The sequence below is a fragment of the Aotus nancymaae genome, unplaced genomic scaffold, assembly GCF_030222135.1.
Source record: "Aotus nancymaae isolate 86718 unplaced genomic scaffold, 86718_ANA_hifiasm-v0.15.2.pri h1tg000019l, whole genome shotgun sequence".
In the NCBI taxonomy this organism is placed as follows: domain Eukaryota; kingdom Metazoa; phylum Chordata; class Mammalia; order Primates; family Aotidae; genus Aotus; species Aotus nancymaae.
Window position 1 is genome coordinate 29,782,717 of NW_026988431.1, and position 25,770 is coordinate 29,808,486.

Sequence of the window (25,770 nt, forward strand, 5' to 3'; positions counted from 1 at the left end):
ACTGATCACTCATTCTAAATTCAAGGCACTGTTTAATCATGGAGATAAAAGAGCAAATACGCTCAGCCTAGGCTCCTTCTCCCTGGAGTGATATGCCTGTGTGCATTTGTGTCCTCTGAACTGGGTGGCATGCATGCTAGGTAGAATCTGGCTGGAGCCCAGGGGATGTCAGGAGGCCCTCAGCACATCCTGGGACCTTTGGTTTAAAAGCTGACAGGTTGTCAGTCCATAAGCTAGCTTGTGGGAAGCTAGTGCTCTTCACTGGTCTGAATAGCCTCTGATATGGTTTGGCTGTGTCCCCAACCAAATGTCACCTTGAATTGTAGTTTCCATCATCTCCATGTGTCATGGGAGGGACCCAGGGGGAGGTAATTTAATCATGGGGGTGGTACCTTCATGCTGTTCTCATGATAGTGAGTTCTCACGAGATCTGACGGTTTTTTGTTTGTTTGTTTGAGATGAAGTCTCTCTCTTGTCGCCCAGACTGGGGTGCATTGGCACAATCTTAGCTCACTGCAACCTCCTCCTCCCAGGTTCAAGTGATTCTCCTGTCTCAGTTTCCTAAGTAGCTGAGATTACAGGTGGCTGCCACCACACCCAGCTAATATTTGTGTTTTTAGTAGAGACGGAGTTTCACCATGTTTGCCAGGCTGGTCCTGAATTCCTGACCTCAGGTGATCCACCCACCTCGGGCTCACAAAGTACTGGGATTACAGGCATGAGCCACCATGCCCAGCCTGATGGTTTTATAAGGGGATTTTCTCCATTTTGCTCAGCACTTTTCTTGCTACCACCATGAGAAGAAGCACATGTTTGCTTTCCCTTCCACCATGATTTTAAGTTATCTGAGGCTTCCCCAGCCATGCCAAACTGTTAGTCAATTAAACCTCTTTCCTTTATAAATTACCCAGTCTCAGATATGCCTTTATTAGCAGTGCAAGAACAGACTAAACAGTCTCCTTCATTATTTTGGTCTCAGCCCTGATTTGGCTACCTTTAAGCTAGGATTGGCAAATACCTAGCACACCTCACCCTTTAATCCATTGTCTACAACTTGCTAGCTAGTCATGACACTCTTTCCTGCAGAGCCCAGATATGGCCTCAGAATCCGTCTAAATAAACCCAGTACCCCAGGCAATGATGAGCAAGCATCTAGAGTGCTGGTTTAAGTTGGGAGAGGGACTTTCTTGGTGGGCCCTGTCCAGGTGGCCTTCTCATTCTCAAACCTTGATGGCTCGGCTTTGCCATTGGATACACCAAGCACTTTGTGGTGCATTCTTTTTTACACCTCATCCTGCAGGGGCTCCTCTTCAGAGGATCAGCCTTGAGGACAACTGTGCTCAAAGAAACTATGAGTCTGAGTGTTCCCTGGAGCATTGCTTTCCATAATATCAACTGTCTTCAGGATAGCACCACATACTCAGGCTTTGCCTGTAGAAAATGTTTATGCCTTTAGACCATAGATAGCTACATTTGCATTTTGCAGCTCTTTCCTGAGAAAACAGGTTCTGGGGCTTTAGAAGCTTTCCCATGGAAAGGTTTGTTTGTCAGTCTCTGGGTGGGTGGGAGTGGGATTGACAGGTGCCCTCAGGTAAATTTTTATGTCATTCTGGGTTAAACAGAAGCGTCAAGCATAGGTTACACAATCTTCAAACAGAGCCATGGAGAATATTTGGAGCAGGAACAAATCTAGATAAAGGAAAGAAAATTCCATTAAAACTGTTCACAGCCAAAGAATCCCTGACCACCCTGTGCTACCCACCTTCACAGACAAGATGGCCATCCTTCTCTAGTCAAGACCAAGTCCTATTTTCAGGACTTGTTCTATCTTCTACATAGTTTGTGTGTGTCTTCTTTTAGGCATTGGACCTGGTAAAGGGCCTCTTCCTTTGAAGACTACAGTTAGCTGCATCCTCAGCCTCCTCCAGGGTGGTTACTCCATTCCCAGCCCTCCCCAGGATGGGGCCCTCCTCTGAGAGAATCTTGGGTTCTCCTCAGTGTCCAGGATGTGGCATCCTGAGTTGGGCAGAAAGCACAAGGGCCAGCCCTGGTGAAATGGGAACGTGCTTTGACAAATGGTCAGTGGGTGGTTATGGACTGCTGGGCGATAGTACTTCCCTGGCCCTGTTTTCCTAGCCTCTCTGTTTCCCCAGTGAAACACTTGCCAAGCATTTACCAAACACCTACTGTGTGCCAAGGAGCAGAACCAAAGCATGTGTTGTCAAGGAATTCACACCTTAGCGGCAGAACCTCCAAGTACCTCCTCAATCCTAGAATCTTGTAGAAGGCTCTGGATTAATAGATAAACAACAAAGTGTAACATGAACATGGAATATGGGCAGATAATTCCCCCCATGGCTTGGGCAGTGGGAGGGCTAGGAAGCTCTGACAGAGGGGTGGGCTGGCCTGATCCATGAAGGCCAGGCAGAGCTTCCTTAGGCTGGAAAAGGCATCCTAGCTAGAAGGGATAGCACGTATAAAGGACACTGGTGGGAGGTCCATGGCCTGCCTGGTTGAAGGGGCTATTAGGGAGAGTCATGGGAGACAGAGTGAAGGAAGCAATGTAAGGCCAGAGTGGGGGTCTAGTCTCATCCCTGAACAATGGAAACCATTCGCCAGTTTTAAGTAAGAGTGGAGCATGGACCGATCCTCTTGGCTGTTGTGTTCAGGTTTCCCTGGGTGTCAGGGGCAAAAGGCAGAGAAGGAGAAGTAAGAAAGAAGCTGCCTTTCATCAAATTAGTCCACAACACCTTGAGGGTAAGCCCTTGGAGTACATGTTTCTCCTATGTAGTGGCCCCTGTCCCTTCCACAAACCATCTTCTGAAACCGCCCCAGTGATTGCTGGATCCCAGATGGCTTTGGGTATCTGACTTCACACCCAGAACCTTCACCCAGTCTTTCCTGAACCCTCCGTAGCATAGGCAAGTTAACCTGTGTGTGCTGCTCTGGAAGAACTTGCTGATTCCCTGCAAGGAGCGTAGGTAGTGGAGAGTCTCCAGCGGTTAGCACCTTCGGGGTCTGCCTGAGCTTTTGAACTGGGGCCAGGCGCTTGCCAGGCAGCCCCAGCAAGTGGCTGAGCGTGATGGTTTCTTTAGGGCCTGGACATTTCTGTGCAGCTCCAGACTCTTCTAATAAAAATCTTTGCTTTGAAACTCCCTGTTGGGTTGGTTGGGACTTGGTCAGACTTGCACCACTGTCTGAGCTTCTCTCTGCCTCCTCCTGCTTCCCCTTCCCTTTTACCTTCCACATGTATTGCCCTACAGCACACTGCTTGCATTCCTAACTATGTCTCAGCATCTGTTTTCCTGGGAATACAACTGGCCCACCTGAACATATGATCTATGCTGCTGCTGGTCCGGGAGGACAGAAGGGAAATAACCTGGGAGCCATGCATGTGGAGTCTGGCTTCAGGATGGAACTTGTTTACCTCAGGTGGGGCTCCACCCCTGCACCCTGTTGAGTCCCCTGCCTGAGTGTGGTATGAAGAGCCACCCTGCATACCCTCACCCAGTAGTGGAGTAGGCTGAGGCAGCCAGTGCGAGGCCAGTGAGTGACATGCATCATCGAAGGCACTAATTATTTTGATGAAACACATTTCTTTCAGCCCATAAAATTAAAGGTGTGCAAAAAAGCTGTTTTTAGGGTATAAAATTCCCCTTGTTTCCCTGTGGTGGTGCATAGCTGTTGTGCCTCTGGGACCTTTGTGCATTTTTCAGGTGTGACATGAGGCTGGCTGGGTAGCCTTGGCACCTTGTCTCTAGAGAAAGAGGAGACAGGGCTTCTACCTGATTCCCTATAAAAACCAGTTTTTGTTTGAAGACTTACCTCTCCCACTAGTGCCTAACACCAATTATGTCTTTCCAGAGATGGTGAGCTTCTTCCGGAAGGATTTCTTGGAAACTTTGTCTTAACAACCCGATCATCCTGGTGCTGTAGGAATATATGAATGGGAGGCCAGTATGGACAGTGATGGGGCCGGGCAGCATCATCTCACCATAGGAAGTATAAAACATAAACACTATAGCTGAGATGATGAGAACCTTGGCTGTAGCGGGTCGTGGGAAAGGAGCGAAGGTGGAGTTGGGAGAGCAGGTAGGAGGTGAGACACATCCAGAAGGGACTGGGTTTCATCACCAGTGACCACCATGAGTCTAACTTAGTTATCTGGTTGGATAGGATGCATTTACTGAACTGGGGGCCCAGGAGGAGTTGGGAGTAATCTGGGGGAGAAAAGTAACTTCAGTTTAGCATCTTTTGACTCGGAGGTGCCTCTGGGACACCCCAAAGAAAACATCCCAGTTAACTTTCAGTCTCCTTTAGTTCTGCTTGCAAAATCAGACAGAACCAACATCCTGTCAGAGGTTGTTTTTCTCCTTTGGTCCCTCTGCTGGGCTTTCTCCAGCCCCTTGCCCTCAGGCAAGAGAGGAGCCAGCAGTGCAGTCTGCTGGGGGCTCCAGGGGCAGGCTCTTAACACAGCAGGGCCCTTCAGATGTTCCACAGCAGGGCCCTTCAGATGTTCTATAACTGACAACCCCGGGCCCACTGCCTGCCAGCATCTGTTCACAGAGACACGACATCACAAACTCTCCGGACTGGAAGGGACATTGGAGGTCATCCACTCCAGCGTTGGGGATGGCATTTTCAGACGGTTCTAATAACTCAAGAGTTACTCCTTCTTTTGTGTGGAAGACTGTTTCTTCTGACTTCCTCTTAATATGCTGTCGGGTCTCTTTCCTAAGGAGAAGCATGCTGGGCCTCGTTTTTGTGGATCTAGCAGCGAGAGACATGACGAAGCCAGATTTGGGAACACAAGTTCTTTTTGTCCTTCACACTACAGCTACGAGAATGGTCTCCATGGTTACAGCAGCTTCTCAGAAATGTCTGGATTTTCATTTTCTGTATTTCTCTAAATGTCTAATTTATGAATAATCTGCTTAGGTGACCTGCTGGGAAGTTTCTGCATGTATATGAATATCAAGAAGTATATATTTACATACAGTCAAAATAAAAGAAAAGTAGGCTGATAGGTGTTTTTGGTACCCTTTTTTTCTCCCCCTATAAAAAGAAATTAGGATTGACTTTAAAATGTTCAAGTTAAACAAGAGTCAGTGAAAGAAACAGTGCCTTCATGTTCTTCAAAGGCATGTGAGGCAGAGTGGCTGGAGCTAACCTAATTATGTTTTCTTTAATGTGAAATAGCTATTTGCCTGACGTTCCATTTGCATCTCACCGTCACATTCAACTGGCTGGGACATTGATTTTTTTCTAGGGCTTTCTTTGAACATGAAAGTGTTTTTCCTGTTTCTCCCCACTCCCCACCTTGTGAGATCCATGGTAAGAATGAATCGATAATTACATTGTTGGATAAAAATGAATATAAATTTTATTGAAAAACAACACCAGCAACAACGTGGGGAAAGCACACTCAACAGCCACCGGCCCACACAACTCAATGCACACATTATGAGAAGTAATCACCTCTTTCGATTGCCTACTACTTACTCCAAATGAAAAGAAATTATAGACCTAAGATAAACCAAGGTGGGCTAGAGAGGCACACCATCTTTGAAAATTTTGCCAATAGCAAATGACGTAGTGATGCCGTTAACCCTCTGTTTGCTGTAGGCAGACCAGACTATCTCAGGAATTAATTGGTTTGGAGAGGAGAGAACCCACTCCTCCTAGTGAACATGGCATCTAAAACCTCAGACCACTGGGAAAACTTTTCTCCTTTTCAAGTCCTTTGAGAAGAGGATTTCACAAACTTTCTTGGCAACTTGTCCCTCCTGCTTAACAACAGGAAATAGTTCTTTATGTCTAGCTGAAATCCTTCATGCTTCAGTTAGTCTATTTATTTCCTTTTAATCTCAGCAGGGAGTGAGGAGGCTGTCCTGATAGGACAATGTAACATATGGGGAACTCACAATGATCATAATCAGATTGAAAATGGAGTCCAGCTGAGCTGGTGGCACTTCTGAACAAGCTGAAAAGAAGTGAACTGCACTTGTGGTTGCAGTGCCTCTGCTCACACTCCTCCAGCCTCGGTTCCCTTCTGCCCTGTGTGGCCTGGGGGCTGCCATCCTGGGACTTGCAAGGAGATGCTCTCTGAGTTTGACAGGTTCCAATCCTTCATTGGTATAGTAATGAGTGTAGTCAAAGCTGCCCCATCCAGTCCTATGTCCAGTGCTTCTGTTTCAAGAAGTGATTTCCAGGCAAAACAGTCCCATCACATCCTTTGTCTTTTCAACACACCAGGTTGTCCCCCAGGATGCCCTCACAGCTTGTGCGTGACAGAGATGTCCTCTGTGTACACGTGAGGAAGTGCTGAGAAGCCACGAGCAAACACCTAGTGATTTTAACATAAACACCTCCACAGCATTTTCAAGTTCTCCCTAAAAAGCCTGGTGATAGATCAGCCTCGCGGTGTGCAGCGCCGGCAGCTCCGCATTTTGGACACCTGGGGGCGCCCGTGCCCTTCCGCCGGTGACTGGTACTCGTCGCCCGGGAAACAAAGATGGGGATTTGAAGAAAAGCCTTCAAAATGCAACTCCGAATGTCTACCCTGAGCAGCATGCGTGTAAAAATTCATGAAGATTAGATTTCTTTTCATGTATTTTTACTTCAGTGGAAAGAAATGCAGGTGATTTTCTGACTGCGCCTACAGCTGTCTTTGCAAACGGGGTGCCTGGTTAAATGGGAGGGAGGGGCTTGCCGATGCCCTGCAGTGCTTTGAGAGGCGGGGCCTTCCCTCTCTGGTGCTGGGGACAGCTCCTATTTTGCTGGGTGGCATTCTCTGCATACTCCAGGATGTACTGATTAATTATACTGCATATCAAAAGGTATATCTTTTATTAAAAGGTCTCCAGCAGAGCAGGACTAGGCGAGGCAGCCAGCGTGGGGTCCAGTGAATGACGTGCGCCATCGAAGGCACTTATTATTTTGATGAAACAAACACATTTCTTTCAGCCCATAAAATCAAAGGTGTGCAAAAAAGGCTGTTTTCAGGGTGTAAGACTGTCCTTGTTTCCCTGTGGTGGTGCATAGCTGTTATGTCTCTGGGGTCTTTGTGCATTTTTCAGGTGTGAGTGACACGAGGCTGGCTGGGTGGCCTCGGTGGCAGAGACTGTGGAGGGCGCAGGACAGGCCAGGGCAGTTCAGCCTCTCCAGGGGAGGCACCCCTCATGCTGGAGGCCCCTGGCCTATTAGATGATGGGCACCCTTGTGAGCTGGCCCTGGGCTAGGTTCCTGCTGGGTGGCAGTGGGGACTTTTGGGGAAGGGATCCCAGGGGACGATGAACAGAAGTGTCCGGAGCCTGCATCATCAGTCAGGACTGGGCAGGGGAATCTGCTGCTCCCTGGCAGTTTTCTCTCCCTGTGTTCCAGATGGCAGGGGCCAGGCCCCCTTGGTTCACCTCTGTAGCCCAAGATTTGGCACTTACCAAAGCACTCTGTGAGCGTTTGTTGGATATAGAGATATGAGGCTGAATGCAACAGAGGAAGCCTTGAGAGTCCCAGCTGGCCCTGGCTGTAGTTGAGCCTGGAGGCCTGTGGAGGTTCAGTGGGGAGAGGTGCCAGGCAGTGCCAGCTCTCAGGGGTTGGGGGGCACCGAGACAGGCAGGGGCCATGGAGCTGGAGAAGCTGGGAGTTCGGCAGGGAGCATGTCTGTGTGCCAAGATGGTGCTGCAGTGGCCAGGCAGGGCCTCTCTCGCCTTTCCCTTTCAGCTGCCCTCAATGAAGCCAGCCGTTCCTCCGTTGCCATGGCAACACCAGCCCGAGGCGCTGCTGAGGGCCAGCTGGGCAGCTGAGGCTTCTTGGGCCGGGTCTGAGCAAGCAAGGGGACTTGAGCTGTCCCCATGCAACGTGAGACTGGAGCGGGGTGTCTTCTCAGAGAAGGGAGGAAAGGAGATGGGATAGGACATTTTCTCTGAGACAAGCACAAAAGGTGCTCCCATGCAGCTGGAGGTCTTCCCAGCCTGGCTTTGCTGGTAGAGACGCTGGGGGCAGGCAGAGCCCTGCTAAGATGTGAGTCTCCTCGGCACTGCCACACTGTGCTACCCACCTGATCTGTGCCCGGTCCTTATTCAGGGCTATCCGCAAGGCTCCCGAAGGGCCTGGCTGCCTCTGGAGGCTCCCTGTGGAGGCTCGGCAGGGGCCTGAGGCCCAGGCTCTGGGAGTGCCCTCCAGGCCTTAGACTGAACTGACTGCCCTGCACACTCCTTTCAGAGCAGAGCCGGAGGTCTTCCACCCTCAGACCCAGGCTGTCCCTCCCACCCGGACACCCACAGTGGGCATGGCCTGCTCTTTACTTTGGAGTCTCCTCACAACTTTCTGGTTGTCATATTCCTGACTATACTTAGGGACTGTGGAGGCCATCAGCCTCCAGCCAGTTGTGGGTCGGCTAGCTTCCTTACCACACCCTTTTTCTAGGGCTCTTGAAGAACAAGAAGTAGCTAATGAAGAGGCAGTGGGATGCAGAAGATGATCAGGTCTGGGAGGAGAAGATAGTCCAATATCCCCTGGGGGCCAGAGCTGTGGAGAGGCACTGTGATGTTGCTGGAAAGGGACTCTGTGTTTCAAGGACAACTCAGTCTTGCAAATCAGGTCCCCTGGGACATGGAGGAAAATTCTTGAAGCATCATGGGAAAAGCTGTCAGCCTGGGCAATATCCCTGCTTTCCCACATCAGCCTGACAACAGCAGCAGCAGCGGCACTCTATGAGAAGGGGCATCTGGATGCGGGTGTACAGTTTACAATACCTTGGATTTACATAGCACCTTTTTCTTCTAAAGAGCCACTGCTTCTGTCCCCTCGGTCACAGCCACAACTGAGTGAAGGCTTCAGAACACAAAGATCACAGCTCCTGTGGCAGAGGAGGGAGACTGAGGCAGAGGCCTAGAAGGGATTTCATGCAGACTCAGTGGTGTCCAGGGCTCCCTGCACTTCCCTTGAGCCCTCCCTGGGGAGGTCTGGCCTTGGCCCTTTGGGATGGGAAGACAGGGGCACAGGCCTCACTGGGCATTCACTTTGTATTTCAGGATGTAGGAGTAGAAGCTGTGGTTGGCATTCTCTAGCACCATGACATAGACTTCCTGGCAGCCAGCTGTGCTGCAGCTGCCCTCCCAGTAGCCCTCATGGTTCAGGGTCAGGGGCCATGTGTCCTGCCCCTTTACCAGGACTTTGGCAATACCGTGCAGCTTCAATTTGAATGGGATGTGCCGGTTGGCAGGAAGCACACCAGACAGAGGCTCCAGCAGCTCATTGTCCTGCCCCCAGTTGCCAAAGCTCTCAGGGAACATGGGCCAGTTCACCTTGGTGTTGGCACAGCATAGGAGGTAATTGAAGACGAAGATGTAGTTCCCTGGTTCCTGCCTCTTCTTGACAAAGATCTTGAGGGCAAACTTGCCGGCATGGGGCAGCTGGACTTTTAGCTCGATCCGCTTCTCCCAGTGCAGCTGGAAGATGTAGCGCCGCTGTGTCTCCTCATTGATGGGGCCATCATCCCCATGGAGGGAAGCCAGGACGCTGATGCCCTCCTCCACGCTGAAGCTGATGGAGCAGCGCCCATCGCTGGTGTGGATGATAGGGTCAGGGTGGGAGGGCTTCATGATGCCCATCTGCTCCGAGAACCAGCTGGGGCCCACGGGCTGGTGAAGCTCAGCGGGCAGCCGGACACCCATGTCCACATAGTTGCACTTGAGCGTGTACTCCAGCACTGAGCTGTAGATGTCGGAGTTGCCCTTGGCGAAGATCTGCAGCTTGTGAGTGCCCATGGTTGGAGGGTACACCTCCAGCTTCATCCCGTTCTTCCTGAGGCTCAGCAGCCCATGCTCCTGCTTGCCGTTGAGCATGAACATGAACAGCGTCGGGGCACAGCTCTCAATGGTGACCGTGGCCTTCCCGTTCACTGTGGAGAGAAAGTCGGGGTCAGGAGAGATGGGTCTAGCATGTGCTGATATACTGGTAAATGTTTCACAACTGTCTCCCTGGGAGAAAAACGTCCTGACTTACAGTGCTTACCCACTTCTGTGGTGTAAATACTTTCACCACAATCCATTTTAAGGAACCAGTATGACATCACTGAGCATGGCATCAGCCAGCAGCAGCATACCTCTGGAAGGGTCCCTATTCCCTTCAGGTGGTTTTCTTTGAGAGAAATGAAAGTTGAGGGGCCTCTAGAAAAATTAGCCCCCAGCTGTACGTGTGCATCCTGCCCATCTGATTCACATTAGATAAAGGTTGCCTGTGTCCAGAGAGGGTCATGGGGGAGGAGGGGCACTATCTCCTCCAAGTCTCAGGTCTAGCTTTCACCTTGCTCCCTCCAGCATCTGTGTCATGTCAACACATTGTCCTTAAGCCTAGAGAGAATGGCTTCACTCCTTGAGACTGTGCACAGGAGGTTGGGGCAGGGCAGTTCTCTGAGCCCTCCTTACCCCCATGATTCTTACATAGGTGTGTCTTAGCCATGTTTCAGGAATGGGTCCTGAAGAGTCAGTGTGTGTACAGGAGGGTCTTTTGCAACCCCCCCATCCCCACCCGCCATCTCTCCCCTTGCCCTGTGGTTTCATCTTCATCTGTCCTGGTCATTGATTTTCAGGAACAGGTGGTCAGTTCTCCAGTCTTTGCAGCCCATGAGAACTTACTATAGCCCTTCCCAGGGCTATAGGGAGGGGCAGTGGCTTCTCTTAGAGCCTGGCCTTGCTTCTCTCAGAAGTTGGTCATCTGCCCCTAGCTCCAGTAACCTCCCCAGCCTTGTTCACAGATGAGTGCAAAGGAAGGACAGAGGCTGTCTGATCCATGTCATGAGCAACTTTCTCCTAGTCTGGGATCTTGGTGGGGAGGCAGAACACTGTGCCTGGGCTCTAGGACAGAGGCCTGAATAGACTGAATCTGCACTCCATGTCAACTCCCACTTCAGGAATGGGAGAAGCCCACATGGGCCAGCATGTCGGGGTGGCCGCTTAGACAGCCTCTCTACCTTCTTCACGGCTGCTCCACCTCAAAAGCTGTCCCAGCCCTCTCAGATGCTGCCCACTCCTCACCTGCCTCTCACTCCCACACATCCCCCACTGCCTCTGTTTCCTCTCTGCCTGTCAGCTCTCCGGCACTCCAGTTACTTCCTATAATGAGGCTTCTCAGACCTTGGAGGACCCAGGCTGCTGGCCTCCACGCCTTCCCGCAAGTTCTCTCCTCCCTCTGCGACCCCCACTCTTTGAGGCCTGGCCCTCATCTCACCCTCTGAGCACTGCTTAACTCCAATGCCATCGCTTCCCTTTCTGTTACACTGAAATTGTGACTCTTTGTGCTTTAGTGCTATTTTCTTTGTCTACATGTTTTCTCTACTGCCTTTAGCCACTGCATGCCACATCTGTCCTGCAGTAACCTCCAAAGGAAAGTGACCAACATCAACAGACTTGTTATCCCCTCTTGGTGAAAACCTTCCTCTCCCCTCTCTTGTGAACCAGCTCCGTGGGCAGAAGCTACCTCAGCTCCTCACTGCTCATGACCCCTGTCCTGTTTCATCTCATAACTGAGTCTTTCCTGCACAGTGAGGCCCAGATCCTCCTGCGATTCACCTTCTATTGTGGAGCACCACCCAGCACCCCATGCAGCAGTCTCAGGGCTCCCTTGAAAACATCCACCTGGCTCTCCTGGGCTCATGTCAGACCCCTCAAGCTGGAGACCCATGGAGAAGCCTGTCTCTTCCTGCCTCCCAGCATCAAGCACTCTCTCAGGTCCTCCAAGGCCGCACCCCTTCATGCCTCGGGGTCCTCCCTCCTGCTCCTCTCTCCCCACCACTTCCCCCAAACCTGGATAAGGTGGAAATGTCCTGAAGGCAAAAAAGCCCACCCAGACCCCTCAGCTGAGGCTGAGTTCCTTGGCAGCCTCTCTCCTAGCCCTGGCTCTCCTTCGGAGAATGTTCCACTGCTGCAGTTCATCCATGGGCATCTTTGTGTAGTGTCTGAACTCCTTGCTGGGCTGTGAGCTCTGTGGCAAAGGGGCTAGCCTGTTTCATTTCCTGCCAGGCTTTAGTGGCTGGTAGCGGTGCCTCACCCAGAGGGATCTTGACAAAAGTGTGTTTAATGATGGGGAAGACTTGAAATAAAGGACTGGCCACCCCCGCAGACCCCTGTGGAAGCACAGGGCCCTTCTATTCCTCCCTGTCTCCTCCTCCTCCCCTTTCCTGTTGTGGTGCTCTCCTGGAGCCCGGCAGCTTTCCATCCCCCCATCCATCAAGGTGCCTTCTTCCTTCTCTTCCTTTCTGCCCACCTCAGTTTCCCTATATTGCTTCCTTCCCATCCCCACTCTTAACATAACTACCTACCACAACGAAATACTCTGTAAATATGTATCAGATGTATGGAATCATATTTAGATTTAGATTTCTCTAAGTTAAGGAATCTGGTGTTTATATTTTTATGTCTCTTAAAAAGGCAAACTCCACTCAGTGACATTAGCTTGGTGTTGCTTTGGCCTGGTCAGTTCTTTCCCGTGGTTCAATGGCCTGTGATACATTGAACGAGCCCTCCATCTGTTGTAAGTGCAGGAAACAGATTCGCAAAGTGAGCAACTTCCTGCTGTTATTTTGGCTGCGGGAGCTGCCAGGTATTTGGAGTTGGGAGAGTATGTAAGAGCTCAGCAACCTGGCAAAGGAAGCCACTGTGTGGTGGAAGGGACAAGGCAGTTGGAACTAACTTGAGGACATCTGTGCTCCTGCCTGCCCCCTTGCCCTGCAGTGTGGGTTGGAGTTCCCCAGGGGCTCTCGGCCCACCCACAGGCACCTCGTGCTAATAGTCAGTGTGAGCTCAGGCCTCCTGTCCTGGGCAGATGGAGGCCCCAGTGGCAGAGGCAGTGCTGCCGGGCAGTCCTTTGCTGAGGTGTGGGAGGCTGGGTTGACCAGACTTAACGGGGCTCTGCAGTGTGCCCAGGCTGTGTGCCCAGCACTGGACCAGGTGCCAAGGCCTTGGAGAGGCATAAGATAATCTTCCAGAGAAGGCCCTGCTCTTTTGTGACCAGTTCTGGCCCCCAAGTTAGCCCCTGTATGCCTCAGAGGGTGCAAACATACTCAGCTGCTATGGCTCCATGGTGAGGGTTTGGGGAGCAAATGTCAGCCCAGTCCAGCCATTGGAGATGGCTAAGCTGCACATCTTACACTGCCCAGCCCCAGGGGAGTGGGCTGGAAATGGCTGGGTCCTGCCTCCAGAAGGGAGGGATACTGAGCTGGCCATGCAGAGCTGCTGGAGCCTAGCCCTCATCTAGTGGTGCCTGAGTGTGGAGGTTGGGGGCCTACTGTGTCCCCTCCTCTCCTCTGCTGCCTAGAACATGTCCACCTCTGTCTAGCTACTATGTCTGTTCCCCTCTCCCAAGACCCAGCTCAGTGGCCACCTCCTTAAGGAAGCCTGCCCCAACCACCTGTCTTGGGTGGGACTGCCCCTACCTGTTCTGGGAGACCCCTGCTGCTCCCTGACCTGGGTGTTGGACCACCAACACCCAGATGCCAACTCTGCTGAGGCCATGCATTCTCTCCAGCAGGAGTTGGGGAGAACACAGCAGGCCAGTAGCTTTGGGCACCTGAGCTCCTGAGGCTGTGTGTAGTCGGGGCGAGGCAGTCCATTTCCCTGCTATATGAGCTGAGAGAGACCCACCCAGCTAGGAACCATCTAGCCCTGGCTCCTGTGACAGGCCAGGCTGTGTGTCCAGCCCTCAGGTGCTAGGAAACCTTCAGCCTTCCGACACATCCCCTTCTTGGTTTATGCTAGTTTGAGTACAAACCAAGTTTGAAGGGGGCAAAGACATAGCCTGCAGGCCAGGCAGTGGGGGCAGGGGAAGGCAGGGAGACAGAGCGCTTGAACTCACTGCCTCCATCTACCCTAGCTTGTTTCTGTCCCTGTTGATGTGGCCTATGTCCCTTCCTTGCCCTGATGGCCTGAGCTGCCTCAGTAGCCCCCACACATCCACATGCACACACACGGGCTTTGTGTTCAGCTCACAGGCCATGCTCCTGGAAGGCACACCCCAAAAGCGCGGTCTCAGGTGGGGTGCTGGAGGACAGTGCAAAATGCTCCATCCCTGCTGCTAGCACAACAGCACCTGCTCCAGGCTCACCTGTTCTGATCATGGGGGTCTCCGGATGGGCACTCAGCATCCCTTTGTTGTAGAATTCACTCTTGTGGTACATGTTGTTCTCAAACTGCCTCAGAGATTGAGGAGGTTTTAGCAGCTGCCAGTTCTTGTTGTCTGGGAAGTGGTCCTCAATGAATAGTGCAGGGTGGGTGAGGAAGTAGAACTCATTGTAGCTGGAGCAGAGGACAAGCTGGTTAGCAGCCAGCTCCATGCAGGGGAGGCCGGGGCCCAACACACCCACCGGAGCAGTCCTGTTGACACCCTGGATGGGAAGATGCACCATCTCCAACCCTGACATGGGCACTGGAGACTCCTCCTCGGTGGATGCTTCCAGAAATTGGAGCCAAGGCAGGGTCTTCCCTTCTAAGGAAAGGTCACAGCCTGCATCTGTGGCCTGCTCTCAGGGCCCTAGCTTGTCATGGGGGAAACTGACTCCCTCATGCTCAAAGACAATCAGAACTTTGAAGAGGGCAAAGGCATAGCCTGCATAGCAGGCAGTGGGGGTGGGGGAAGGCAGGGAGACAGAGTGCTTGAACTCACTGCCTCCATCTACCCCAGCTTGTTGCTCTGCTGTGCAGCTGTGCTGGTGGGACCTTCTGTGGCTCTCCAGGGCCGACTGGAGTGTTGGCTCTCCGGAGGTCAGTAATACAGATGGAGAGAAGAACAGGGAGACTCTTCCTGAGATGGGGGAGGCTTTGCTCTGCCTGAGAGGAGCAGTGTTGAGAATAACGGAGGTAAAGAGGGTATCTGTGAGTACGCGAGCCCTGCGTGTGGGATGTGTGTGCACATGGCTTGTATTTGTCTCATGTGTGGGAGTGTCAAGATTTAAGCTGCAAATCAGAGAGAGCACACTCATTTTTCTGAATAAAAAGATAAAAAGGGATCTGAGCTGCTGATAGACATCATGATCCGTGAAGAATATTGTATGTAGCCTTAGGTTAAGGCCAGGGTTGGCCAGAGCCCCAGAGGACAGAAATGCTCCAGTCCCCTGCACCCCAGCTGCCCTGGCCCACTGTGCCTCACAGTGCCCCTGCACCACCAATAGCACCCCTTTCCAAAAAACCACAGCCCTTTCCTCAGAAATGTGATACAGCCTCACTCAGACCAGAGAGGAGAAGGAGCCTGGTGTCTGGACAAAGCAGTAAGAGAACATTCTGGCATTTGTGCCTAGTAATGAGGTCAATGGCCAAAGTCTGGAAGGAAACCTGCCAACAATTAAGGAAGGCTGTTAGCCCTGCCTTTCCTCACCTGTGGCCTGGGGCAAACGCTGTAGGCTTTCAGTGCTTTGGTGGAGGGAGCTATAAGGAGTAGGAGAGGGGAGTTTGTCAGTGGAGGGTGAGGTGACAAAAGGGTCTTGGCCCTCACAATTGGCCTGGAGCCAGCCCACTTCAGAGCCCAGGAGGGGTGGGCGTACGGGGCCTCCTGGCTCTCCTTCCCCTCCCACTTGGTCTTCTCCACCTGCTGCTTCATGCAACCCAACGCCTCCTCCACTTCCACCTGCCAGACGCCCAGCAGTACGGAGACAAGTACTTACAGGAAGGTGAATTTGGAGGTGGTGGTGTCCACCAGGCCGCTGCCCCAGGTGCTGTCCACCAGGTGCCATCTTCCCTCGAGGTACACGGCATTCCAGGCATGGTCAAACTCCCCGGAGAAGCTCTGCCCTGTCCGGTAGCCGAAGCCCTTGGAGTAGCCAGGTACAGTCATACACTGCACTCCAGCGATCCTGGGGGCGGGACAGGGGGCCTGAGAGGGGGATTCCGCGGCGGCTCACCCCCCAGTCTGTCCGTGGTCTGAGGATCAGGCATGTTTGCTGCCCGTCAGTCCTCCCTGTCCTTCCCTTTTCCTGCTTCTTGCACTCACATATAAACAGCTTGAGGGCTTTTATCTCTGGGCGTGGGGGACAGGGAGATGCAGTGCTGGCTGGTCCTGCTGGTACAGGCTGGCTGCAGTCTCCGCTGTCTGCTCCTCCCCTGAGACCACGACCATTCAGGTCACTTCTGAAATGTTCATCCCTAGAGCCTGCTTGACACGCTGCTCAAGCAGCCCTTGCAGGAGGAAAAAATGGGGGCAAGCATGAGGCTGGCCTCAAGAAAATGGGAGCTGGGGAAATGACAATGTTCCTGGAACAAAACTTGCATATATGGGGTGAGCACAGCTGCTGGGAGAACCAGGGCACTTCTAGACATGTGACTGAAGAGATGGGTCTCGTGACATGGGTGAGATGTCGGGGGTGGGGGTTGCTGGTCGTGAGGGTGCAGAAGCCAGGCTCTACTCCCCGATACTTCCTCCCAAGGATGCCTGCATGGGAACCCAGGGGCAGGCAAGTGGGTGTCTCCAGCCCTGGCCCAGGGAGGACTGTCCAGCTGCCAGATTGCTCAGGTCTGATTGGCGGGTCTGTCCTTCGTGAACATGGTGCAAGAGCCATCATGGTGCATTAAGGTCGTCATTTGCTGACTGGCTGCCCTGGCCATGGTACTGTCCTCAGGGAATGGAAATGCTGACCAGTCAACCTGCACTTTGGGGTCTTTTTGACATTCTGCTCCCCCACTGCTCACAGTAGAGCTGGCACCGCTTTCTGGGAACCTGGATGGGAAGATGGGCATGGGTCACCTTTGGGGACCACATAAAACTAGACATTTGGAGCTAAAATCCTGAGGCTCAGGCCCGGGCTGTGGGGACCAGCTCAAGGCCAAAGCAAGACCCCTGGTTGTCCTTTCATGGCCTGCTGGTCTTGCTCCTCAGCAGCCCTGCTCCCCTGAGGACAGCCAAGGGGATGGACTGTGCAGGCAATTTCACTGCTAGTCTGACCTTCTAGGGCCTTTGTGTAAATTAGAAAAAGGTTCCCCTTCTTTAAGACATTTATTCCTTGTACTCATGGGAAACTGGTGTCATGGACACACAGCCTGTGAAGCCTGTAGGATGTGCCTGATGCCCCATTGATGCAGCTCCTTTGAGCACCACACAAGCTGCCCAGTCCCCAGCTTGGTGCTGACCCTGTGCTCTGCTCAGCTGAGCTGAGTCCGCAATCCAGGGTGTCGGTGGGGCCTGTTTCAGTGAGATGGGCCCGTGGGGGCTGGGCCCTTCCACAGACCAGGGCTGCAGCTCAGTTGCTCTAAACAAGAGGGCTATGGAGCCTCCCAGGGTAATGGGGTGAAATGGCCACACATCTACTATAGGAATGGGGGGAATTTTCCCTATGAAAATGAACATGTAACTTAAAATTAGCAAAATGCTGGATTAAATATTACTGATCTATGCTTACATATCACTTGCTGAGAGTCACTGGGATCAAATGTGATGTCCTGAGGGTTAACAGAGTCTACTTTCCCTGCCATCAGTGTTCCTTCACACACATGCAGTGATGACGTGTTATCATGTCTGCCTTAACCTCTGCTCACCTGTGGAAAGTCTGGGCCACTAGTGCTGAGGTTCTTTAGGGGCTTGGAAGTTTTCCAGCCCCCATCCTTCTGCCTGCTGCTTCACAAAAGGAGGTTCAGGCCTCCTAAGCCCTCTAAGGAATCCCATGAGAACATGCCAGCTGGGCTCTGTGGAAAGGCTTCTGGGAGTACTTGGGGGCATGGGGACAGACTGCAAGAGAAACTAGATCCCGGTGTCGTGATTTTCTGCTGGCAAAGGCCATAAGCCACTCCAGGGCAGAAGGCAGTAGCTGAGGAGACCGTGGAAGGAAGGGGAGAAGGTGCTTCCTGCATACCTGGAGGGGCCTGTACCTCATTTCTCTGCAGTGCAGAGAGCGGAGGGTGGTGGGCAGTGCTGGAGGGATGCAGGGCTGAGGTGTTGTTCTCAGGGTGAGGAAGTTTGAATGTGTTTATAGTCTGAGAGGTAACAGCTAGCAGAGAGGGACCAGTGGAAAGTAAGGCCAGAGGGATAGGTGGAGGTGTAGGGGTGGGATAGGCCTTCGATAGAAGGTGGGGCCCCATCTACTCAGAGACTGGGTGAGAAGAAATGTGAAAAATATTTAGTGAGCCAAGCAGTGCTCCTGACACGATGTGAACTGACAAGAGTATGTCAATCTCTCCAGTCAGTGCGATGTCACGCCGATGCTGTGTGTGTGTGTGTGTGTGTGTGTGTGTGTGTGTGTGTGTGTGTGGTCCCTGCATGCACAGAGAAGGAGGGGCAGGGAGGGAGAGGGGAGAGATGGCACAGAAAGCACCTGATCTCTTGGGAATGAGATTATAGGTGATTTTAATTTTTTCCTTGAAACTTCTCTATATTTTCTAAATTTTAATGATTATGTGTTACTTTGAGAATTGGAAAAAAAAAAGCCATAAATACTACTTAAATTATATTCTTCAGGAAATTACTTTCATTCCAGCCTAGAACGTCTGTGCATATCACTTTCTAGGATGATATGGAGGGATAAGGGTAGTCCTGGGAACAATGGGGCTTGGAGAATGGCTCGTTTTGCATTAAGGTGAACTGATTTAGGGGAGCCGTGGACCTCTAGACATGCTGCCTACTGATGCTTGTCCTCTGCTCAGAGCCACCTGGAGTCAAGGAAGGAAGGAGAGGAATCTACCATCTGTGCAGCCTCCAGGTGGTGGAGTAAATCAGAGTGGGCAATCAGTGTCCTCCTGGGAGAAGCCATGTCCTAGGCTGTGTGCTCAGGGGGACATCCTGCCCTCAAGGGGTTGAAGTGGAGGGAAGATCTTAAGAACCAAGTGGGAAGCAGCAGTGAGAGCCTGCCCCAGCCCTGGAAAGGAAAGGAGGAGGAAGAAGTGAGGGGCAGGGATGTCCACCTGTACTGCTCTGAGTGGGGGTGGTGGCCCCTGAGCCAGGATATCAGGTCACCTTCCAGCCCTAATGGTCACCTCAAGGGTGATCTTGCCAGGCTCATCATGGGCGGAGAGAAAGGTTGGCATTAAATGATCTCCAGGGGTTGATTCTTTTCTGACAGGCTGAGGAGAAGCTGGGAAGGCTGTGGGGAATGCCTGGGGCAGAAAAAAGATGAAAACATAAACTCAGCTCTAAGCTAATGCCATGCTTGACTCTGATATGAGGACATTTTATTACCTGGTAGCAACGTGCAAGATGAATGGGACAAAGAAAGTCATAATGTAAAGCATGATTGTTAATACTCCACAATTCTTGTGCAAAATAATCTGTATGTATAAGATGATGATTGTGGAATTCATAGGAGTTTTGTCTCCAGCCACTGTTGCTAGCCAGGATGAACCACAACTCTTTCATGTCATCGAACACTGACCTCACGCACTGTGTGTAAAGCACGGTAGCAGGCACCAGGGAATAATATAACATGTCACGGCACCATGCAACAAACACAATGTAAAAACATAATAAAATATAATATCCCAAAAATAAGGCTCAGTGGCCGCCCTAGACGTGCTGATAGTTGGAAGGAGGGTGGATATGGGAACTATCACCGGAACAGTCTCCAGAACTTTGCTTATAAAATGCCAGTCTATATGCAAAGCCCTGGAGAGCCCAAAGGTGGAGGAATTAACTTTGCAGGCAGGAGCTGAGAGAGCACTGAAGGAGGGGCAGAGCACTAGGAACATTTCCACCTCCTGAAGAGCTCCAACCAGCCATCCCAGAGCCTAAAATATCACCCAAGGAGATTTATTTAACAACCTCAGACTGCAGAATCTTCGCTTCCGCTTTACACAATTGACAACCTCAGTGCCACCTCCACAGCTCATGACTGATATGTATCCCAAGCCACAATGAAAACGTGGATGCAAGATGCCCTGAACAAGCTTCCATGGAGTGCCCTGGAGGATTTGGAGAAAGCTGCAGCCCCCTCTGCAGCAAATGTCAGGGCTCAGGGGCTCCATCAGAGAAGCCCTGAGGGCTGCAAAAGACCACATGGCTGCCAAATGTGGCCTGATGGGAAGAGACTGAGCAGCCAAGCAGAAGGCAGTGTCATTACCTGGGTTACCCTTGATGATCCCTGAAGCTGCTGAGTCTTCTATGAAGGCATTATCCTTATTATTTAAAAAGATCTCTGTGTTCCGGCTTGGTGCAGTGTATCCTAGGGTATTAATTTGGTACTATTTTGTACTGAGATGGTCCAGGCCCTGCCATAGGAACTATATGATGCTGCTACACCAGCACCGGTGCCAGGCCCCAGCAGCAGTGTGGCCGAAATGCCTGGGTGGGCAGGTGCATCCTAAACCAATGGGCTCTGGCCACAGTAGACTTTCCCAAATCTGATCGCCTCTCCCAGGATGTCTGAGCCAAGTGGGGGAAAAAGGGAGGGACCGTGGCTGCAGGAGAGACAGTGAAGCATGCTTTTCTTTTGGTATTTTGTTGAAAATACTGTGGTTTCTATACTGCAGCAGGACAAACAAACCATGATGTATTTTTCACAATTTATGTACTTGATTTCTTTTCTTTTCTTTTCTTTCTTTTTTTTTTTTTGAGGTGGAGTTTTGCTCTTGTTGCCCAGGCTGGAGTGCAATAACAGGACCTCTGCTAACTGCAACCTCCACCTCCCAGGTTCAAGCGATTCTCCTGCGTTAGCCTCCCGAGTAGCTGGGATTACAGGGGCCCACCACAACACCCAGATAATTTTTAGTAGAGATGGGGTTTCACCGTGTTGACCAGGCTGATTTCGAAGCCCTGACCTCAGGTGATCCACCCGCCTCGGCCTCCTAAAGTGCTGGGATTATAGGCATGAGCCACCACACCCGGCCTTGATTTCTTACAATCTGACAGTGTCTTTATATTTCTCCCATGTGCTCTCTTTTCCCTTTTCTTACACACTACCCTGGTGGCTAGGTCAATAAGTAGTAATCTTGATAATAATTCTCTCTCTGGGGCTCCGTGCAAAACCTCATGAAACGTGACCTAAGAGGTCTCCTCTCTGACAGGTAAGAGAGGAGTCAGCTGTTTAGAGAGAGAGGCTGCCTGGCCTGGCAGTGGCAGAAGCAGCAGTAGATGCAGTTGTCCTGATGCATAGTTCAGGAACCTTCGTGTTGTACCAGCTCTTTTGTAAATCGAGATTTTGTTTTGGTCTATACACTTATAGGTGGTATAGAGAGTGAAATGACAAGATGGTTTGCTCCAGTGACATAACTCATCTTTGTGAGTGTCATCCTTTGGTGTAAATGCTAATCATTTTCAAATATGCAAAATCAGATGAAAATAATCATGTTCTGAAAGATGCTAAGCACAAATAGAGCTAAAAGACTATATGGGTGGGGGAGTTAGGATGTCCCTTTCAGAGGCCTTATACACCAGTGTTGGATTTGGTGATAATTTAGGGTTATCCAATGAACCTGAATCTCCCAGAAGGCTTAGATGGCCACTCCCTATCTTTTGGGGCCTTTGGAACCAAGTGATGTTTTATGATTGTAGGGAACATCATACTGCTAACCAGAAGCAGCCACCTGACTGTACACACTCCTCCCCCTGCTCTCGGTGATAGCTAGAGGATGGGTGGAAAGCTAGCTGACATCTCATTGGTGACAACCAGCTCCCTCAGTGTCAAACTGTTAATAAGCTCCTGGCTTCATCCAAAGTCTCCGAAAACCCTGCTAGCTGGTGATGCTAAAGCCGTGCTAATGGGAAGGGAATTTATTAGAGGTTGACTCAGTGGCAGGAATCTGGGGAATTAAGCTTGGCTCCTGTGATTAGGCAGAATCAATTAAGAAAGTGGGCAATTGAGGCAAAAAGAGAGACATTAATGCTGGATGATAGAAAGTCGGAAGGAAACTGGACCAGCAGTTACAAGCTATAGCACTAACCAAAAAACTCCACATCAGTGACTTGGGAAAGACAGAAGGAAATGAATGATGTCGTGAAAATGCCTGAATTCCCCACCAAATTACTTTATTAAATCAGTCCTTAGTGAGGCAATTTCAGGGAGCTGGAATGGACTGGCAAGAAGTAATGATGTCCGTGTGGGCACAACTCTTTCTAAGAAGCCACCCTGACAACCAGGCAGGGATAAATCAGCAAGTGTGGATTACATGTCCTCGGTTATTAAGGAATTAGCTAATTAATTTACTGAATTTTCGGCAGTTATTTTAAAGGTAAAGAGAATTAGTAGAGGGATGCATGGGTAGGTTAGTGATCTTTAAAGCAAAAGTTAAAGGAATTCAGGGGACTGTGAGCTATTGTTACACGTCTCAGGCGGTGTGAGAAATTTTGCACACAGTAATCACCATGTTGGAACTAACTTTAAATGATGCAAAATGTTAGGGAGAGTTTTAATGATCAGCTGCAGGCCAGAATAGGGCCATTGTTAAGTATCTGGACCAGGCCGAAAAGCTGACAGGTTCACTCAAGGTAAGTGTCAATTTTCTGAATCTATAGGCTGGCAGAGTCTGTAGGAAAGTTCCACAGAGCAAAAGCACTCTAATACCCAAGAAAGACAAGATAGGTTAAAAAACAACCACCCCCAAATCAGGTTGGCAAACCCCAAACTGCAGTCTCATTGAGTCCTATAGCCCTGCCAGGCAGGCAATCTAGTCTCCAATACATTGATGAGAACACTGAGGCTGCAGGAGGTTAAGTGCCTTACAAAAGGAACAAAACTAATAGGTGGTGAATCAAAAACTGGGAGCCAGGTCTTCCTGGCTTTAACTTTGGCACTCCTTCTAAAGGATGCGATCCTTCTAAAGGAGGCAATACCGTTCTAAGCAGTGGACCTTAGTGTTTCTAGCTTCGAATCTGGCTTTCCTTCTATAGTATGCTAGAAAGCTTATACTGGATAAAGAGGGATTTATCCTGGAACTTGGAAAAAATACTAAGCATGTTCAGATTTGCAGAATCAGATGAAAATAACCATGTTCTGAAAGATGCTAGGCACAAGTGGAGCTAAAAGACTCGTGGCTGTTTCATCATTTAAAAGAGAATAAGCCCCACTCCACACAAGTCTGCTAGGAATATCCTTTTATTTCCTGTCATTCCTATACATGTCTATTGAAGGCCTACTGGGTGTAGGATTCATGGGAGGCAAAAGGAGAGAGGAGATAAAGGCAAATACAGATGTATACAACCGGTAGGATATATAACAAGAACTGAGCACAGGTAATTCTTGTATGCACAGAACACAGTCTGGAAAGGAATATGACCAAATGTTAGCAGGGTTAACTCTAAGTGGTGAGGTTCAGAGTAACAATTTCTTCTTTTTGCTTTAGTACATTTTATAAACCATCTACAATGAATGATATTTTTAAATTTAAAAATGTCATTAATTGAAAGCATAAGGCAACACACGAGTTGGTGTGTAGCTGGGCTGGGGGCACCAAAGAAGGGGAAGGTGGTGGGCCATCCTGGAGAGGGGCCTGGAAGGAGCACTGGGAGAGGGAGCAGGGGTGCATGCAGAAGTGGGTGGGCAGCTGGTGTCACACAGTGCAGAGCTGGAAAGTTGGCTGAGGTCAGATTTTGGAGGACTTTGACGGACGGTGTGATCCTTTAGTGGTGTTCAGGAACCCAGGGCCAGGGGGGCCTAGGCAGAGAGGCCAGCAAGGATCCAGGCTCCTGGAGAAGCCCACAGGCAGTAGGGGGTTTGCTTGTGTCTGGGGTAGGGGGTGGCAGGAAGAGTGGATGGGAAGCAGCCAGGGTGGCATCTTCTGTACCCTGACCGGCCGTGGCTGCCTCTGGGGTATTGTATGTACCTCTCAGGTATTGGCCTTGGAAGTGAGAAAAGGGAAGAACAGGGAGCAGAGCAGGAGGGTTGGAGCAACTCAGCAGCCGGGTATGTGCCTGTGCTTGGCAGTGGTGATGGGGGACAGGAGGCAGGACAACAGGGAGGTTGGACCAGGAATAGGTTGCATGCACCCAGTGGCCAGCAGCTGCCACCCGTGCAACACTGAGGCCATCACAACTGCCTGCCTGTGGACTAAGTGTTACGCTTGGCTTAATGAATTGCCACCTGCAGTTCTGGTGGGCTGACATCTGGGTGCCTGCGAAGACTCACTCTCAGAGGCCTACAGAGATAGTAGGCAGCTGTTTATCTGCCCCCGGAGAGGGATTCTTTGATGGCCCCAGGGCTGGCTGACTGTTTTCTGGAGGAACCCAGCAGACCTCAGAGAGTGAGCTCAGGAAGCTGTGGGGGTCAGTGGCAGTCCCCTCCCCCACCCCCCCATCTTGAGCTTGTTTTGAGTCACTGGGAACCAGCAGTGGGCCATTCTCCTGCTCAGGCCAGAGCTGTCACCCACCCCAGCAACCTGGCCATATGCCCACTCCCAGAGTGCTGAAAATGGAGCCCAGCGACCCCCAAGAGAAGCTGCTTCCTAGTGCTTCAGCTGTCCAACTGACAGATCTTTTCAGGTGGGAGATCTTTTGTTTCCCCCAAAAAGAGGCCCCCTGTGTCAGCCCTGAGGACAGCCTTTCACAGTCCCCTTGGCATCTGCAACCACTGTCCTCCCGCTCCCAGGCCTGCCATTCTTTTAACCTTCAGCTGCATAGAGATGGGAGAAGGCAGAAAAAGGGCTTTTTATAACCAAATTATCTCTGTGCATTCATCTGCCATTATGTTAATGCATCGCGAAGCCCGGCAGATGGTACAAAGTCATTATGCTGGTGTTAAAAAGGGAAAAATTGACCTTTTCAGGACTCACTTGGGTTCTGGAGCCGAGTTTGCAAACTCAGGTTTCAGGCCTGGCATGTGGGCAAAGGCACACGGCACTTTGGAGGAGGGAGAGGGACCAAGTCCAGTGGTCAGCATGGGGACTTATCTCTTGTACCTGCACATTCTCTCAAAGAGGCCAGCGTAGCCATCACAGTTGGTCTTCTGGGTCCTCAGGATGTCAGTGGGTTTGAAGACTTGGCGGTCCTTCTCCTGGGTAGCCACAATGTCGTACTCTGCAGGGCAGGGGAGGGTATGAGGAACCTAAGCCTGGGAGGTGAAAGGTTCCACCCCCGCCCCCAGCTGTGCGCTGGCCAGCACCAGCCCTGGGAAACCACAGTGGGCTTAGTGGAGCTACAGCCCCAGCCCAAATGGGATCTGGGAACTGTCACCTCTTTGTGCAAGTGGTAAGAGGAGGAGAAGGCCTTGGCAGAGGGGGCCACCTGGCTCCCCAAGCCTCTGAGGAGGGGCTAGCAGGAGAAGGGACCAGGACAGTGCAGGGGCAGGGGCTCTCTCCATTAATCCCCACCATACAGCTCTGCACACAGTTCCAGTGAAATCATTCATCCTGTCCTGCAGCCCGAAGGCCTCACACTGACCTCTGGGGCACTCCGAGCTCATCCCCAAATGGAGAAGGCTGCTCTCCCATAGCCTGTCACTTCACTAAGGAGGGGATGCAGACATTGTGAAGAAGCCTGAGGTCTGTGGTGAGGCCCTAAGACAGAAGTCTCTGCACCCACTGAGGACCCAAAGGGACTGTGTCTGTGTGTGTTAGCATGGGGACAGGAGCAGTAACAAAGTCCTATAAAGGTTCCATTTCTGACCTACCCCTTTAAGGCACAGGCACAGCTGGTAGAGTTGGGATGGGAGCTGGGGGTCTCTCAGGTCCTCGGTTTGGACCTCCTACCTGTGCCAGGTGAGCTCATTCTCTAAGCTGCATTCCCAACTGTTGTTCCAGAAGAACAAAAGAAAAGCCCAGTGGCAGCAGGTTGAGAAAGGCCTGGCTGGTCTTTATGTCAAAGGACTAGGAGTCTGCCCCGAGATCTGGCCCTGCCCGCTCTCATTTGTGTTTGCAAGGCAGCAAGGGGCAG

At 51.2% G+C, this 25,770-nt stretch overlaps 1 protein-coding gene across 3 annotated transcripts in view; it reads right to left on the reverse strand.

Moving 5' to 3' along the window:
* Positions 1-5,352: 5,352 nt before the first annotated feature.
* KY (kyphoscoliosis peptidase) overlaps positions 5,353-25,770 on the reverse strand; it is a 55,626-nt gene continuing 35,208 nt past the window's right edge. For all 3 annotated transcript variants that reach the window (XM_021666632.2, XM_012451175.2, XM_012451176.2), the window contains 4 exons: positions 24,798-24,915; positions 15,656-15,844; positions 14,104-14,294; positions 5,353-9,904 (listed from right to left, as the gene is read on the reverse strand). In XM_021666632.2, coding sequence (XP_021522307.2) covers positions 9,009-9,904; positions 14,104-14,294; positions 15,656-15,844; positions 24,798-24,915 — 1,394 coding nt within the window. In that variant the 3' untranslated portion in view covers positions 5,353-9,008. The remainder of the gene's footprint in view (positions 9,905-14,103; positions 14,295-15,655; positions 15,845-24,797; positions 24,916-25,770) is intronic.